Source organism: Pomacea canaliculata, linkage group LG4 (assembly GCF_003073045.1).
Source record: "Pomacea canaliculata isolate SZHN2017 linkage group LG4, ASM307304v1, whole genome shotgun sequence".
Classification (NCBI taxonomy): Eukaryota; Metazoa; Mollusca; class Gastropoda; order Architaenioglossa; family Ampullariidae; genus Pomacea; species Pomacea canaliculata.
Window position 1 is genome coordinate 27,323,160 of NC_037593.1, and position 18,130 is coordinate 27,341,289.

Sequence of the window (18,130 nt, forward strand, 5' to 3'; positions counted from 1 at the left end):
TAGATGATATCAGCCTACTGCTTGTTGACTTGCAGCAGGCGTTCGAACAAATGCACGTGTGTTATTAACTCGGTTTTTTTGTGCTCGTCTTCAATAACTTCTTGCCTAGCTATTACCTCTTCAAAAGAAAGAAGAAAAAGGTGCAGCTTAAAGTGTAGGATGCAAGGCGAGACATTCAGAAATTACTAAAAAAAATAAAATGTCTTCTTCTACCCTTTTTATCTATTAAAAAATTTATAGGATTTTATTATTCTAATTAGTAATAATGATTAGTTCTAATGGGGACCACCGTGCATCAAGTATGGAGATGGGTTTTCATGTTTATGTTTTTGGTTATCACAGAAGAAATTGCGGCCAATCACCAGCAATTCTGAAAACATGAGAACTTCAGAAAACCAATTTAATAAACACAATATTATTTCTGTATGCATGCATGCATCTACACATACTTGCGTATTCTAAAGATATCCCTAGTTATGGATCATACGACTAGTGCTATATGTACATCATTCATGTGGAGTCCAGTCAAACAAAGGACAAGAAAGGTATATGTAAATAAAATTATAAGTATATTTCCAGGTTGTGAAAATCACACGAAATACAAAAATACTTCAGAGCTCGAAAGTGAAGTGAAGATGGGTTAAGTCGGCTAATTTTTGGTTAAATTCCTGGTCAAACGCTTCACTCAGCTCTTGTGTCATCCAGTTTTTCCAGTCCCCAACCTGTCCTGTTAAAATAGAAATATATGTTCAGAATGTCTGTTGAATAGATTCGTTCAAGGTATACAAAGCAGACAATGACATTAACTCATTTGAAGCGTACGTTCCCTTGAGTTTTCGCAGAATGATCACTGACCATCTCACTTCAATCCCTCCGCACACACGCAAACACAGACTCACTTTCCCTGATCAAAGGGGAAACAAAAGACAATTTTTCACAGTAGAATTATTTCATCTTGTGTAACGCTTTACTGCAGCTATTCTCAGACTGATGGAAATCCCTAAATGATAGGGTATGGATGAAAAATGAAATTTAAGGTGATTGCATGGAATAAAAACATGCACACGTCCATTCGCCTTAGGAATAAAATAAATGACAATTTATTATAGCACTTTCCAAAAATATTTGCTCAGAGCTTTACATTACATATAGCCTAGGTTACATAACCATAAGTTCATCCACAGCAGATAACCCAAACTCCCACACAGACCTTGTAATGCTAGTACATAGACTAATAATGAGTATATATATAGGCAGACATGTATGCATACGTGGTCCCTTTCCCTCGCCTTCTCTTGGTAGACTAACGAGAGAAATACATACGATGGTCAAGGGTCTTCGCTCACGATGCTGACATTAGTTACAAGCATGAAAGGACCGTCGAGTGCCATTGTTTTCTAATGACTGATTATAGATAAGTCACACAACTGAAGCTCGTTGAAGCTCTGGATTACCTTTCCTGAAAATGCCCGTGGCATTCGGCTTCCAGAAATCCCGAGATTCCTTCGCGCCACGTTTTTTTTCGGCAGCTATCTTCATCCTCTGGAAGCTGCAGGCCGATGCTATGTCTCGACACAAGTCTTGGCTGGCTCCTACCTCAAGGAACTCAGCGAGTCGGCTGACCTCCCCAACCGGATCTCGGTGCATGTCTTCGTAGCAACCCACGTATATCCGGTGACTGGGCAGGCGCATGCGCACGTCCTCCCACGCTCGCACATAATCGAACCAGGATCCGTAAGGAACTACAACAGCCAAAGGTGTGTTTTTTTGTTTTGTTTTGGTTTGGTTGTTGTTGTTGTTGTCCCACGTCACACCCGAGTGACCAGACGGTATGTCAAGCGAAACCAGAGGATTTAAGGAAGGGTAATTCTTTAGTTTTAAATCCAAATTTAAATTTAGATCCAAACTGCCATGATAATGTATCTTTACTCCTAACTGTGTGTTAAATGTCTGTATGTATGCCTGCCCTTGTGAGCAAAAGAAAAATTTCTGTCTTGGGTCTCCTTGGCAGACAATAAAGTCTGATTTGATTTGATAATAAACACGTTAAATGTGAGCTACCTTTAATACCATGATCCACTGTCCTTTTATATATTTTTTAAAATAATCCTGCTATTATTTTGAATCAGCTTAACTCAGACCTTTTTTAAATTTTTTACAAATTATCTGTAACCCATGTAACCTTTCGACTGATTTCAACAAATATTTGATAAGCATACCTGTTCCTTTTAAGAACAACTCAGCATAGCCATCAAAGGAGCCCTCAAAGGCCGACTTGAAGGTGACTTGGCGTGCCATGCTGTACAGAGAGACCACGCTGTCTTTGGGGTTGCGATGGAAGACAACCAGACGAGCCTGGCTGGTCCACGTTGTCTCAGGAAGAGTCGGGGGCAGCAGGTGGGTGTTGAGCACGCGTGGTGAAGGCTGGGAGTTCACGTTGGCGAGGTCAGCGTTTTCAAGCATAAAACTCTTCTTCATTTCTTGGCAGTACAGACTGGTGCCGCTTGTTAGCATGGACAGTATTTCCCATATCCAGTGAGTGCCTGTATCAGGATAAAGCGAGAGGCATTCAAGTATGATGATGCTGCTGATGATAATTATTATATGCTATAATTAAGTTTTCTTTCGAGAAGCACATACAGTGGTTTACATCTGTATCAGCGGGTTGTACTTTCTACAGCACAAGCAGGGTTCTGTCTGTTTATCCAGATACGGGTGGCCTTTCTCGGATTGTGTTTAATAAACGTAAAAATCCCCCTCCCCAGCTACCCTCTACGAACTTCGCCAATGTTTACTGCAGAAATCGTTAAATTCCAATTATCACTGTGCAGAATTTTTGTTTCCTATTTGGACAGTCTGAGTGTTATTTCATTCGCCTTCGAACTGCGTGAAGGATAGGACTACTGTCGAATCCACCCTTCTTGGCAGTTCAGATCTTCCGGAAACTTTAGGGCATCATTATCAGACTGCCAATTGATAATATTTATCTGAGGTCTACTGAACTCAGTCAGACAGCTTTTCATTACAGCATCTTCCCCAAAAATCACGAGAAACAAGCGTTCAGCTCACGTGAGCAAAAAAAAAAAAAAAAAACAATATGCAAAACGATCTGACGACCGGAAATGAAGCACGAATTGATAGAAATTAGTGGATGCAGGGCTCTGAAGTGTCGATGAGATCTCAAATTGAAAGGAGAGAAAAATAAAGGCGGCGCACTGACCAGCCTTCGGGTACGTGCAGAGGATGACGTCATCATCACGCACGTCCATGCGCCGGACTTGCTTGAGCTGCTGCTCCACGTGGTCGTTGGAAAACAGGATACAGCAGCCCTCGATTTCCTCCAGTTCCAGGCTGGCGCCCCTCCCGTCTGTGAACAGTCGAGCTGGCATCTCGTGTCTGGGCTGCAAAAATGTTGCTGGTTCGGAAGTTAACTGACTGCACTACCAGCAGCAGCAGCACCATCGATATTGGGGTGGATGAAAAGATTTGTTTTTCTTAATCACAAGGTTTTTTTTTTCTGAAGAGTTCTCCTAGGCTTTCTCCCTGGGCAGATCCGGTCCAACGGAGATCCTTTCAGAAAACGTTCACGTCAGACGATGCACGTCACGTAAAAATGGTTAGGGTCACAAATGTCAGAGGCGACTACAGGGGGTCACGTACACCCTTGCCAATGTACGCTTTTCTCTCGATGAACGTAGAGAAGACGACTTAGAAGAGAGATTAATGATGGTGATGCCATTGTGGCTGACTTCGTGTCGAATTCTGAACGACAAAAGAAGAAAAAAAATTAAAAGAAAAGCTCCGTGGATTTCATCAAGAAAAATGAAATATGAAAACGATTAGGCTGGAAAATCCTTAGCAACAAAGAAAGAATTTTTGAGATTTTGGTAGCGAACTTCTTCTATTACTCAAATATTTTGTATTATCGAGGAACGGTTGGAAAATGATCATTCAAGATATTATTAAACTTCGCTTGCTCATTAATTTAAGCTTTTTTTTTCCTCCAGCCTCTACATTTTTTTTAAGATAACAGATATGTTCAGCATAAAGACACTAGAGTTATAATAACTCAGAAAAAGTTCTCACTGCAAATGGCGGAATGGAGACACAAGCAGACGACAGCAACACTTCGTCGTCGTAATACGGGACGTACACCCAGCACGTAGATGTCAACTGTTCTTATTATTTTCAGCACGTAGTTGTTCAGTACCCACTGAGAGAGCCAAAGTGAGCTTACTGTAACCGCACAGTCTTTGATAATGTTATCGCTGTCTGCCTCTCCCTATGTATATATAGTGCTCACCAGCCCGCGAGGAGTCGTGTGTAAAACTTCCAGTGCAGGTGTCGAGGCCACCCATGAAGACACCCATGGGACGCCGTGATGTAAGTGATCAAATATATATTTTTTAATATTTGCCGGCATTCTTGTGTGCCTTTCTAAATTTTCTTTTTCCCCGCTTATCTGGCATGTCTGTGTTCTCCATTTTCTATAATTGATCACTACCCTTCGGCGTGGTCATCAGCTAAGCACGTGAACTTTAAATGTGTCAGTGCCACTTTGCATTTTAATTAGCATAAACATTGACCGACTTCTCTCTTTCATCACTGGATTTATTGCACTCAGTTTTAACAATTTTGCGATTTTAACGTGGATGTACTCATGTGGGTGTGCTCTATAAATAAATTGTGTTCTGACCGCTCAGCAAGCGAAGCCCCATATTACTACAATAGGCCAATCCTGGCTTGAATTCCTTTGGAAATTACACTTTCTTATCAAACATAGATTATGTGTCTATAATTTTATATAGGTAGCAGACCTTCTGTGCACTTATGGACGAAGAGGAGGGAACAGTACCTGTGCGTCCCATCTCTCTACCATGGAACCCTAGCTGATGCACATATTTCTTATGTTGTTGTTTATTTTCGGTAGGTAGGAAAGCAAAACATAGAGCTAATTATAGCTTCGTTACCTATCAACTTTGTTAGTGGAAAGTACATACTGTATTTTAGTTCCAGGGTTTTTACGAGGGACTTATTCGACGGTCCGGTTCCTTTCTACTTCCCAGAAATATTCAGCAAAAGGTAAAGAGAAAGAGAGAGGAAGTACCTGGTGAGCTTGAGCCAGTCGATTATTTCAATTAATTTTAACCTCTGGAAAGACGGTCTAACAAACCAATGAATGATGCCAAGTGTACTTTGTATGTACTCTTTCCGGTTCCTGCTGGGCAGGTAGTCTGCACTTAACCTGTCATAGCTTATCTCAAAAATGGTAGTAGCAAGACACGATAAAGTAAAAATTAATAAGATTCTCCGATTAAGGTCCCCCCCCCCACCTCAAGCAACGGAGACTACGTGAGGTGAAAAAACTTTGCCCTTCTTGCACTGATAAGTCTCTTCTTCACATCGGGGAGGGGGGAACACGTTTGACCAAGTTTACAGAAGCAAGTGTGAAGGTCGGAGGAAGCCAATATTTTTTATGGGACGAGTGTTCAGGACATGTTCACTTTGGATAACATTCTGAGCTTAGTGCAAGCGTGTTTGTCAATACAGTGTCCAAACAATGAGACTTGTTGGGACACTTGGGAGGTCTGATGGCGGCACTTTGAGCAGCTAATAACGTTCTTTAGAGTCATCTTCATTAGGTAATCGTTATCAAAGTCTTTCATTGTTGGTGTGAAAAATTTGCGAAAGGTTTGTGAACAAGTCTTGCAGTCAAACAAATGAACTCCATGTGCATGTAACTTATGTTAAGTGCACAGATGGGGAATTGGACAGGGAAAGGGGAAAACCTCACAAAGTGTAACTCGGAGGAACAGAATATATCCCCTTTCCCGCTCCTGGGTGAAAGCCAAATCTCATCGCTTACAAATGAGATCAAGTCATTATTTAAAACAGTTTTAAAAATAGGATATTTTGTTCTTCAGAAAATAATTGGAAAAATCTTTACTTTCCTAAGAGCGTGCAGTGCACGTGAATTCCACGTGCTGGTCACAAAGTCATCAGGTCAAGAGGTAGATCATCGGCAATAAAGGTTACAATGTTGTAGATATCAAAGAAAAAAACTTTAAATGAGAATTGTCCTCGCTTTAAACAAGAGCATATAAGAAAAGAAGAGAAAGTTAAAATAAATGCATATCTTGAACGACAAATGGAGGCAGATAAATGTTGGGTCATTGTGACACATCTTTATAACCTTTCTGCACCCTTTTTATTCCAGCCAGCAATCAACGCTGTAAATTAAAAAATACATTTCAAGATTTTAGACTAGGCTATGAAACCATTGTACACTGAAGATCCCGAGACATTAGTTTAAAATACTTCGCTAACAGAACCAGCTTTCAGAAAATTATTCTAAAATCGCCCTCCTTCAGGGTCCAGAGAAAGAAGGTTATTTTTTTAAAAAGAAGAAAGACATTTTCATCCTCCATAATTTGTCTCAGTTTAGTGAGATAACGTCCAAGGTAAGTGGAGTTAAAGACATTTTTAAAGTGTCCTTGATGAGGTCTGGCGAAAACTAAAATAACTTGTCTAAAGATGGAATTGGCCTACTTCACCGGTCTGCTGGTCTTCAGAAGGAGGAGGCACCATTTTTATCTTCACGTGCAACACACAAATAGACATTTATGCAGTTTGCGACCGATATATCTTTCTTTCTTTGTGATGCTGGATGTCCTGTCAGACACTGATAACGACAACAGAATAAAAAGAGGTTAGGAGGGGGGAAAGGGACACACAAATAAATAAAGCAGGAAGTAAAGAAAAAGGAATAATGAAAAGAAGAATCCTTTTGTTCTTCTTTTTTAATCATCATCATTTCCTTCTTCTTCGTTTCACTTTCTCTCTCTTCGTTCTAACTTCTTTTTCTTATTCATCCAGCGATGACTGTTGTCAACCAAGTTTCCTACAATACGACAATACCGGGCGAATCAGAAACGGGTACGTGCAAGAGAACACTAAAAGAGCTTAATTTGACACCCTGCCTTGATGTCAGTGTGACAATTTTTGACTTACATTGACACGGCACATTTCTCTGAACACTTTCCGAGACCGTCCAGGCGCCCTACGAGAGATAACGCTTCTACGTGTGGAGGTGGGGGAGGGGAAGAGTCACTGTCTCCAACTGTTTTTGTTAATGAACTTTCGAAGGAGGACGAACTCAGGGTCAAAACTTTCGTTACAGAAAAGTGGTCAGGTTCAAATGACCTCGTCTCCTGCGCAGCTTCATCTCGTCAAACCTCGTCAAAATCGAGGACAGAGAGGTCAGCGGTGAAAAGTTAACCACTGTGTTTCCAGTATTTGAACCAGAGCTTAGGCTAGGCAAACTCGTCTCGATCCCCAACATTCCAGGTCAAAAAGTGTGGTCCGCCATATTTGTCTAGTTGCTGAGAAAACTCGTGTGATCTTCGATGCTAGTGATGCTGGCCTCCTTAAAAGTTGGGGACAAGGTGAGGGGAGAGGGTCGAAAGTGAAACATCGAAGATGTGAGTGGAGGAAAGAAAGGTTGGGTGGGTGGGGTGAACATAAATGCTGTAGAAATTATTCTGAACTTGATTTTGATATTTCATTTCTGGGTTCAAACTCACGAACCATCATCCAAAGAATAAATGAACGCTGATTAATCTCTTCACATCAAGATGTCATCGTGATGTACACAAATGTTAAAGAGAAATGTTAGATGCATTGCTCGTGTTTTTTTCTTTCTGTCCACTGTGTATAACCTTTTGTGATAAACTCTTTTCTCGTTTAAGACATAAGAGCAGAGAAGCTGACAAAGACACTGGAACATTATATTCTTGCATTTGCTTAGTGGGGAATGCGCTATAGAAATGTTATCAGTGGTAGTAGTAGTAGTAGCAACAACAATAACAGCAGTAGCAGTAGTGATATATACGTAATTGCAAGAGATTTGCTTCCTCAAGTCAACATGACATTATCGGCAAGTAAGTAAATATATTCCTATCCATTATCTTTCAGCATCAGCTTGTTTTGCTCATGTAAAGTGATTAATTCTGGAGTCATCACATGATGGAGTCCATGTAGCTGAACACATTACTTGTTTCGTTTGTCTTTGTAAGATCAGTTCTAGTGGTAACAAGAGAATATTCAAAAAGATCAGAAGCGGGTGTGATGTGAATAAAATATTGAACTTTAAACTTTGGTTTTTGGTCTTCTCTTGTTGTTACATTGTTTTTGGCTAATTGTTTTGATCACTTGTTTTATAAGTTCAATTGTTTATATTGTTCAAGTACTTGATTAGGATGGCACTAATGTTGTGGTAGAGCACTGTAAAATATACATTTATTGTTAGTAGTAGATGTACTAGTATGTATTAGTAATCATGTAAATAAAAATATTGTTTCGCATTTGTTACTCTTAATCTTGTCTTAAATGAAGACACTGCATTGACTATCAGTAATAAAAAAAACTTTGAGAAAGTTTTGCTTGGTTTTTTTTCATCATTGTTTAATTGTCAATGTGTCCTTTATTGTGACAATTTTTATTGGGGCTCCGAAACAGCCGCCCCTGCATGATTTACATTTTGGAAAAGTTTTTTCTTGCACTGGTGATAACCAACTCATCCAGTTGAGTCTTACATTTCTACAAAGTTGCATGCATGGTGTGAGTGTGGACACACACACGCGCAGAAGTACATCAAGATGTACATATTACATACCGACATATGTGCACAGCTTACAAACAATGTAAACAAGTTTTGGGGGTTGTCAGGTCTCTTTGAGCAGAACTTTTATCAAATATCTTTCGAGAAAGAATTTTTGATGTGCTAGGTTTTTAACCTCTGTCATTAAAACAAAAATAATTAACGTGAAAATCACATTGTCCAGGTGCTAAAAGAACATATTTTCAGACGAAATTGAACCCCCGAACTTTTAATGCGTACTGTACGCAATTTTTTGCGTAAGCAGAAGCCCTGTAATCTCATGCAGTGGTGTATATTCTCCTTGTGTGCACCTTTCCTGTCGTCTGCTGTCTGTATCATGTTACTAAACGAAATGTAAAAGGTAATGTCTTAATGATTGATGCAAAGGGTGTCGGCAGGGTCGTTTGTCCTGGGGCCGAGCTGTTTTTCGGTGGCTCTGATTACATTCAATGCGAGTTAAGTATACGACAGAGAGAGAGAGAAAAAAAAAGAAAGGCAAAGAGAAGATGTACAGTAAGTGGCCATGCATAAAGTGAGGGTTTCGGTGATTTCCCACAATCTAAAAATAGTTTTGTTTTTCTGGAGAAATCTGTTCGCAGTGCTGCAGTGTCCGGGTTGAGAGCTGCACGAGAGCTGAATCGTATCAAGATCCGACCGCTACCATCACCACCACAATAAGCACAACCACCATAGTTGCAGTCGGTTTTGGTGTTCAGATTACAATTGCGCAGAAGTCCACTCATGTGGGGAAACCTGCTGCTATTTTCTGCTGAGGAGTGATGACTAACTCCAACACCAGCCTCCTTTGAATTTCGCTGCGGTGACGGCGACCAGTCCTCCTCGCTCAGACAAAACAGTTTCGAGGAGCGAGACCTTCGCATCGGCTACAGGTACCATCTCAAACTTCTTTAATTTTGATCACCTGTGTGGTTGGCCATTGCAAGAAGACCTTCTACCCTCTGCTTTCACTGAAAGCATCCCCCTCCGCTTTTTAAAAACATGACAAAATCACTGTCCCTTTCAGACAATACATCAGATGCGTTTCCACTACAGCTGTATGATTGTCATTGCTAAATTTTTTCCAACCTCATGGATAATCTATTTTTTCCCTCTCTCTCTCTTTCAGTTGCCAGCAGCAGCACAGTATGGTATCAGATGCTAACTCAGGATACTCTACGTGGAGAAGGTGGTTGCAAGATGTTTTTCCTGCCAGCGAGGTAGGCGTTCTATTATTTGCTCTTGACCACTTCTTTGTGCCATTGGAAGAAAAGTTGTAACCTTGAGGGTAGACCGAGAATTTAGACAAGCATCTCTTCTACTGTGACCGTGAAAGAGGAGGAGGAGATGTGTTTCTGCGTGGATGTCTGTGTTTCAAGAGCACAGCAACAGGTGTCACTATGGAAACTCTCGCCATCCTCTGAGCATAAGCGACGCCATGAGTAGAAACGCTGCTATAAATAGCTTAGAGATTCAAATTAGCACTTGTCCTTACTTATTACAACTCATTGTGTTTCAATGACTAATCCGTTAAATAAAAACTATGCCCAAGCAAAAAAATATCATTTTTAAAGAGTAACATTCCTCTGAAATTAGGAGAATGGTATCTACATATAATTTTCTTGTTCACTTTCTATTAACTTATTTTGGTAGTTAATATTTTTTATTTAAATAAACTGTTTAACCTTTATGTTCAGAATTTTAGTTTTGAATTATTTCCTTCTTTTGAATAAGTAAAACAAAATGAAATCAAAGGCTCCATATACATATTGTTTTAATTTCATTTATGCTACTTTTATGCTATAATATTTTCTTACTTCAAATTAATTAATTTTCGGGAGTCTATTATTTAATTATTTTACTCTTTGTAAACTCTAAGTTATTTTTAATTTGCTTTTGATGTGGTGGACCCCGTGGCACATTTGGTTAGCACGCCATACTATGGGTTTAAACTTGATTCTTCTCCTTCTTCCTCAATATTCTTTAGAGTCGATGAAGGCATCATTTCTTCTTCATTTTTTAATTGCTTATTCATTCTTTCCTTCTTCTGTTAACAGAGTCCCAAACCTAAACTGATACCAGAGATCGAACCAACTTTTCTATCTGAAGGGGACAGCTGGGCCCGGTCCTGCTTCAAATCAGAGGAGAACCATCCCAGATATATTCCCATTACTGACCTGCAGCTCCACCAGCTGCCCGACGGGTGGCGCCACCAGCAAGTGCTGTCTGACGTTCAGGCTGTGGGTCGGCGCGTCGTTAAACTGACGGTCAAAAAGCGGAGTAGCGCGCGTGCAGGTGCGCCACGTCCTGGCGGCCATGTTGGCACAGGCTTCGTGACCTTTCACCCGCGCTGGGGCGCCGTGGTGCACACGTGCAAGCACGTGGTCTTCGACTGCTTCGAGGCGGACAACACGATGGTCACTTTTTTCTATGACAAAGAGGTCAGCGGCGGCACGTCTGTACTCAAGGTGCGGTAAATCTGAACGGGACTTTCTTGTTTATTGTTTGTTGGAGCGTGAGCACGATGTTGGAGAGTTAAGTGCAGAAGAAGGGTTTTAAAGTAAGGGAGATTGACGACTGAAGAGTGACTATGGAGACTGACGATTGAAAGAGGTTTGAAGATTGATGATGGTTGACGATTGAAGACTGACAAACAATGACGATTGACAATGAAAGCGATTTGACGATGAACGATTGACGATGATTTGAAAACAATCTGAGCCTTAAAAAAAGTACAATATAGTACAAAGCCCCCCGACCATGAGCCAGAACATATCTGCACACTGGCCAGATACAGGAACCACATGAGAGAATACTGGCTGCTGGGAGCTGTCCAGGGACCGCACGAAGCTAAATCCTCAGAGCACCACTATCTTACAGAACCAAAGCTCCTCTAATTTTCTCCAACGAATTCTCACAATATATACTTAGCCAGTCGATCGTTCGAGAAAGAGCTTTCAACCTTCCCATACTCTAGATCCCACCTCCCTATTACTCGGCATGACCGGCAATTATTGACCCTGCCAGGTGTGCGTCCATCCAAGCTACCAATGCCCTTTACCTGTTACCTGCCACATGGTCTCCTCCGAAAGATGCGCGACGTGCCAGCCCTCTACCTCAAACAGAAGGGAATCCATTTGTGTGTGTTTCTTGTTCATGCATGTGTGTGCGTGTTTGCATATATGAGAGAGAGAGAGAGAAATTATAGAATCCGTTTCTGTACATTCTGTAAAGTTACAATTTGCCATGATCCACGCATCATTTAGATTACCGTTAAGTTATGGCTCGCCATCAGCTGTTCACACAGGCTGCTGAAAACTGACAACTCGCTTTACCTCATCCACCCTTTTCAAGTTTACCTACCGGTCTTTTTTTTTTTTTTAGTGAAAAAGATATTCGAACGCTGTTGCATTCCATGCTAATCTTTCCTGGGCCTATCCCTTTTAATAATAATAAAAACTTCTTGAGATCCGTGTGACTTGTGTACTTGTGCAGTGCCCTGGTAGCTCTCGTCACTTCCGCTCGGTGTGGTCGATGGACTACTCATCTTTCGCGCTGGCGCTGCCCATGCAGGAGTTCTTCCCCCTCACCGACGATCGCGTGGACGACAGGTTTGCGTGGCGGAACTTCTCTCTGTCTCGCCTCCTGTATCGTCAGAAGAACACAGTCGATGTTCTTATCATCTCTCACCCCCACGGGCGGCCGAAACAGGTAGCGAGTGTCTGGCTACTTCAGCCGCCATTGATTGTCAGTTGAGATAAATATTCAATTTGTGTGATGCAGTTTGATTTGGAAAGAGGGATGGTGGTAGGGGCTGGGGTACAGGAAGGTTTGCAAGCCTCGAAGGGATCAAGGAAATGTTGCTTTATGTGTAAAGCGTTTCTGTCAAATAAAATAATAGTTCTAAGGGTTTGAGTTTTAAAAAAATACACAGTTCTGTTAACAGAGAAGACTTTTAAAACTGAAACTGAAGTTGCTTCACTCTGTACGAGATTATTTTGTCCGTGAAAGCACGCTGACCAGCTGCATGTCGTTTGGCAAATTGACCACAATTTTTATTTCTCTCACTATTTCTTTCTCTTTTCTCTCTCTCTCAGGTGTCATTTGGCAAGCTGACTAGACGACATAGCATGGTGCCGGTGATGTACGACGCTCCCACGTGCCCGGGCTCCAGTGGCGCCCCCGTAGTGCGTCTCAGCGCAGACCACGCCATCTACCTGACCGCCGGCCAGTTTCTACACCATGGCCACTACCACTCGAGGGTCAGCCTGGGAATGGGACAACTACGGCCACCGCTCACCTTGCCCTACTGGCGCCCGCTGGACAGCCCGAGGTTACGGCGCGTGGTAAGTACGCTGTACGAGCCCGTCAGCTACTGGGCACTCATGCTCGTGAACATGCTGGAGGTGGAGAGCGTCCTTTTCAACGGTATCGACAACCTCTGCTACTTCCTGACGCTGTATGGCTACTTCTTCGGCTGGCGTGATGCCTGGGTGTGGTGCGTCCTGGCAGTCTTGCTGACCATGCTGGCCTTCCAGATGTGCCGCTACGCTTACTCGGGTGGACACTGGCGATACGCCGTCACGCACCTGGCCCTCGTGGCATACAGCTTGAGCATGCACTGGGTCACCTGGCTCGTAATCAACGTTGTGCCTGAGGACTACCTTGCCCTCTGGTGGGTGGCTCCTTTCTGGTTGTCAGTTCTGATGGTCTCTCGCCACGTCCATCTCCCGCCTCATTTCTTTGACACCCATCTGGAATGCAGACTTTGACGCTCGTCTGCAAAGCATAATTTGAGGCTCATCTAGAATGTAGGCTTTGATGCCCACCCAGAATGTAGGTTTTGATGCTCACCCAGAATGCAGACTTTGATGCTCACCCAGAATGCAGACTTCGACGACCGTCAAGAATAAAAACTTTTTGAGTTTCTGGACTGCAAGCTTTGACAGCTGACATCTCTAACTTCGTCAGACAATAAAAGACATTAAACTGTTGTCAGCTAATAAAATAAAATGACTTTATAAAAGTTCAGGATGGTAAGCGGGATGAGATGGTAAAATACTTATAGGATGAATCTCTCCATTGATTTGGAAACAACTACAGCCAACAACAAAATTCGAACGTGAAAGGAGCGATGTTCGAACTTTTTATGTGCACTTATTGTAATCTCAAGCATGGCGTCTTATAGAAATAGAAAAACAGCAACAAAGGCGAGTTCAACATCCACTGAAATCTCGGAGGATTCAGAAATAATGTGTGTGCCCTATAAGACTTGTTAGTAGTTCCAGACTTATTCATGTAACAGGAAAGATGTTCTAGAGTGAATTCGAGTTATAAAGGGTAAATGTTCTGATGTGTGTGTGCAGTTAGTGCAATTGGCAGTTTATTGGCAGTTCATTGGCAAAAATGTATAATTTTTGTGTCATAAATGCGAACTGCTCTCAAATTTTTAAGAAAAAAAGTACGTTATGGATTCTGCAAACTGTCTGTGATTAATTTGAAAATGAATGTAATTTTAGTGAAACGTTTATTTCAAATAACTCATAATAATTTAATAGAGTAATAATTTAACATTCTAACATAAACAGCCTGCTGAAACTGTCTCATTGCTCATCCTCATTGCACAGCGATACAAGGGAGAGAACTTCCCCCTCCCTCGTCCGCAAGAGTTGGCGGAGTTCACTTCTCATGGCACACGCCGGTCTCGGCTGGCACGGAGCTCATCGCCTGGCTGTCGACAGCAAACAAATTCGCAAAACCAAAGAAAACGGAGCGCCAGAGACTCTAAAGCCGTTTGTGCTCAGCGCACCTCTGGCCTGAAGTTTAAGGGGGAAAACATTTCCTTGGCTCGTGGCTCAGGATCCGGTGACTCAAATAGCCTGGAGAGTGCAGCTCTCCCTCTCATTCAGTTTCCTGTGTGTATGTCTGCGCGCTCTTTGTTTGTGCATGCACACTCGTGCGCTTTCGTCGTATTTTAGTTAACAATAAAAGAAAATAAGTGCACAAAAAATTTACAAAAAAAAAAAAGCTTCTGCAACTCATATTTGTCTCGGCCATCGACAGTCGCAAATCGGTTCGGATGACGAGGATGTCAGTCTCGAGTAATCGGACAGGAGGTCAAGGACGCGCAGCTGTGTGCAGCCCGAGGTCAGACACTGACCTGGCGTTGTTGTTCATCGGTTCTATTACCAGTGGCACTGCACACCCTTTCAAAAGTTCCCAGCGATTTTATTACTTGAGCTGTATGTGCTCTTGAAATAGTGATTGTCCGACACTTAATTGTGATCATTTTTTTTAAAATCCATTTTCATTGTTACATGGCTTTGTTAAGAAATATGTGTTCTATCTTTAATTTTTTTATTATAGTACTCCGCAACTTTAAGTGAAAGAAAAATGAGAAGAATATCAGCCAAGAACTGTTCAACACATTTTGTTTGACTCGTTTTTCACATCACGCATGAAAATAAATTATTTTATGATTTAATGCACTCTCGCTCTCGAAAATGTTAAGACGACATGTCGATCGACCTTTATGTGGAAACACAAAACCTCTTTCTGGGTCACGCAGTTGAGCTAATTTATTTGTCAACTCCACTGCTAGACACCCAGGATGTCACACAGACCCGTGCGGAAGCCGTCAAGGAAGGATAAACACCAGCTTATATTTAGGCCTTAATCATGTATGTACAGTACGTGTGTTATCATTCATCTGACAATGGTGACGAACTGAAGCAATGAACTGTGCAGTACACAGACACCAAAGCAAAGTACCACGACAAAATTCATTACTAAGCGGTTCTAAACGTGAGCTGTAAGGACCAAAAATTCAGATTTCTTTCAGAAAAAATTAAGGTCATATAAAAACAGTTTCGAATCATAAACGTTTCTTATAGTGTGTTTATGATGTGTAGCCATTAAAGATGCACAGAGACGAAGCAGCCAACACAGGCAAACAGGAAATGTAACGGAGAACTCTCGGCTCTAAGCCCGAGCATTTGCTATGGATATACACTTATAAAAAATTTTAAAAAGCTGCTTCCAAAAATAGGTGGTGAAGTGAAACCAGTCATACAAGCATTGCTTATTCATTCCCTAAATTCTCCTTCCAATACATCTAGACACACGCATTCATACATTCTTTCTTCATGTGTATGCAAGAGTATATTATATTTACCGTTTTAGACGTGCACGTGCACGCATTCACACCTGCATACACACAGACGCATTAATATACTATTATACACAGACAACACTTACTTTTACCGCTGTTTACATGCACACACACACACGAAGTATTATTAACCTCGAGTATTTTACAGGGAATTTCTATTTCTGCATGACAAGATTTTATTGTAATGAAACCCCGAACATTTCATCAACTTGAGTTACATGTGATATTTCTTCAAAGTGCGCACGACACGTCCACGTGGAGCTAAAGGTGAAGAATTTAAGACACCATGCATGCACTCTCTCTCACACGAGAAGTCAAAACAACAGGAAGTGTTCACATACACGAACATGACGGCCGCGTGATGTTCTTGCTCAGATAATCTCCATATCGCTGGTAAGTCTTGACAATAGTGACACCGACTGTATAGCAGCCATGTACGGTTGTGTGACAACCAGTCAAACCCCTTCCAAACTTTACCAACACACACACCCCCCTCTCCTGTTTCGCACACTTTACTACAAAAAATGCGGCTTGCACAAAATCCATCAAAAAGAAATATAATGCGTGCCTATGGTGTATGGATGGATGAGCAGACACGATGGTAGACTGACAGACTGGTAGCACAGAAGGACTGACAATCGTGGAAAGAAAGAGAGATGTGAACCATGCATGCAGCTCGGTCTCCTTGGGTCGTAGTCACGAAGCACAGATACCTTACCTCGTGGTTAGTTATAGAAGGGTTGCAATATTCTCTGAGTGTAATCAAGGAGGAAATTTAGAAGGTCAGTAGATGAAGTCCCCAGCTTTCGTACAATTCAGTTATGGGTAGAAGGATTGCTAGGGCTTAAGGTATGAGAGAAGGATTAATTAAGTCTATGGAATGAAGCAGTAAGAAAGGAAAACTTGCTTCACTACCTGACGTATGCCTTGCCAACGAGAGCAACAGACATTCCAATGACCCAGCTTATCGTTGAGCCTTTTTTTCATATTGTCTACAATAAATAATAAACAATCTTATAAATAAAGCTGTGTGGGATGTTAATCTGTCTTTCTGATTTAGAATTGCTAAAAAATCCACCGTTTTCTCAACCCTCAATAGCTAATATACTTTTCGTCTACATGAAGGAAGCAGAGTTTTAATTTTGATTCGTGTACGTTCTTTCGGAGCAGTTTTAATTTTCTCAGCTGGAAGATGCTACCATTGGCCTAAAACGAAAAAATACTACGCAAAACAAATTTGGACAATGATCTTATCCTACCTTCGGAAGGCTAGGAGTGGGGATATGTCGCGATCTCCTGGGGAAGAGCCCGTGTAGATGGTAGAGGTTGTGATTCCGTCCCTCGGTCTATCACACTCTCGATACCTCTACCAAATCACGTCGACATTTACCGCGTGCTCTCACACTAAATTGCTATCAATTAACACTTTCAATTAGCTCGAGCCCCCAGCACGCATACCCCAATGAACAACTCAAGGCAATTTAGTGTATAAAAGAAAGTTATTAATCATCGAGAGGATTATCCAAATTACATCAAATGATACAGTTTCAAATATAATCATACGGTCGTTATCTAAGGTGTCCCGTTATCCTAATCCCTAGTCTAGGTAACATGAGCCACGATTCACTAATCTTAATCAACTACACACTGCACACACCACACGCCACTTATCTTTACACACAAGTCTCTAGTCACTTGGGGGGCCCCTCCGATGTTGACGTCCGAGAATCCGTTGATGATGCTCCGTCGATCGTAGCTGACTCCCTCGCAAGCGCTGAGACTCTGGCACCACCGCGTGCCACCACGTGTCTGTCTCACGTCCCTTAGGCCGGACTGCTGTCTCAAGCTTAACAGCGCCTAACAGGACCGACACTTATCTACCAGCCTCCCTCTACTGTTTGCGACCAAACAGTTACTGGAGATGAAGTGTCGTACACTCTGCGACAGAGCGGGTCTTCCACACCTCTGAGTCGGTTGTGCTGGAGTTGTCACGATTCCCAGACGAACTCGCAGCAGAGAATCTGAACAGCCCTGAACAGATTTCGGCTACAACCTTCCTCCTCGAGTACCAGTGCGAAAGACCACGAGTCTTGACCGATCACCCTACTAAATCCTCGTCTGCGAGGATCATCCTCTCTCGCGATTGGTCAGACATACTTCAGTCTTACCTTCAACCATCCTGCTACCTAGCTACAACCAATCATACATAGCCAACACATGATAGACAGGTGGTCACTGGGGCTTATTCCAGCCCAAACTACACCCCCTCTTTACCCCCTCCCACACTAGCGACGCAATCTGTG

General features: G+C 42.0%; 2 protein-coding genes across 3 annotated transcripts; one reads left to right on the plus strand and one right to left on the minus strand.

The window, feature by feature from the left end:
* Positions 1–310: 310 nt before the first annotated feature.
* Positions 311–5,012, minus strand: LOC112561171 (sulfotransferase 1C2-like). Its single transcript, XM_025233484.1, has 5 exons — positions 4,087–5,012; positions 3,221–3,762; positions 2,220–2,543; positions 1,455–1,742; positions 311–727 (listed from the first exon to the last, which is right to left on the minus strand). The coding sequence occupies exons 2-5, from the start codon at positions 3,387–3,389 to the stop codon at positions 612–614; spliced, it is 897 nt and encodes a 298-aa protein (XP_025089269.1). The 5' UTR covers positions 3,390–3,762; positions 4,087–5,012; the 3' UTR covers positions 311–611.
* Positions 5,013–9,237: 4,225 nt separating this feature from the next.
* Positions 9,238–15,140, plus strand: LOC112561160. Of its 2 annotated transcripts, XM_025233461.1 has the most exons (6): positions 9,238–9,549; positions 9,786–9,876; positions 10,714–11,124; positions 12,152–12,367; positions 12,754–13,002; positions 14,284–15,140. In XM_025233461.1, the coding sequence occupies exons 2-6, from the start codon at positions 9,805–9,807 to the stop codon at positions 14,632–14,634; spliced, it is 1,299 nt and encodes a 432-aa protein (XP_025089246.1). In that variant the 5' UTR covers positions 9,238–9,549; positions 9,786–9,804; the 3' UTR covers positions 14,635–15,140. The 2 variants fall into 2 exon arrangements, with proteins under 2 accessions (XP_025089246.1, XP_025089245.1); XM_025233460.1 differs by having other exon boundaries at positions 9,243–9,549; positions 12,754–14,425.
* The last annotated feature ends 2,990 nt before the right edge of the window (positions 15,141–18,130 follow it).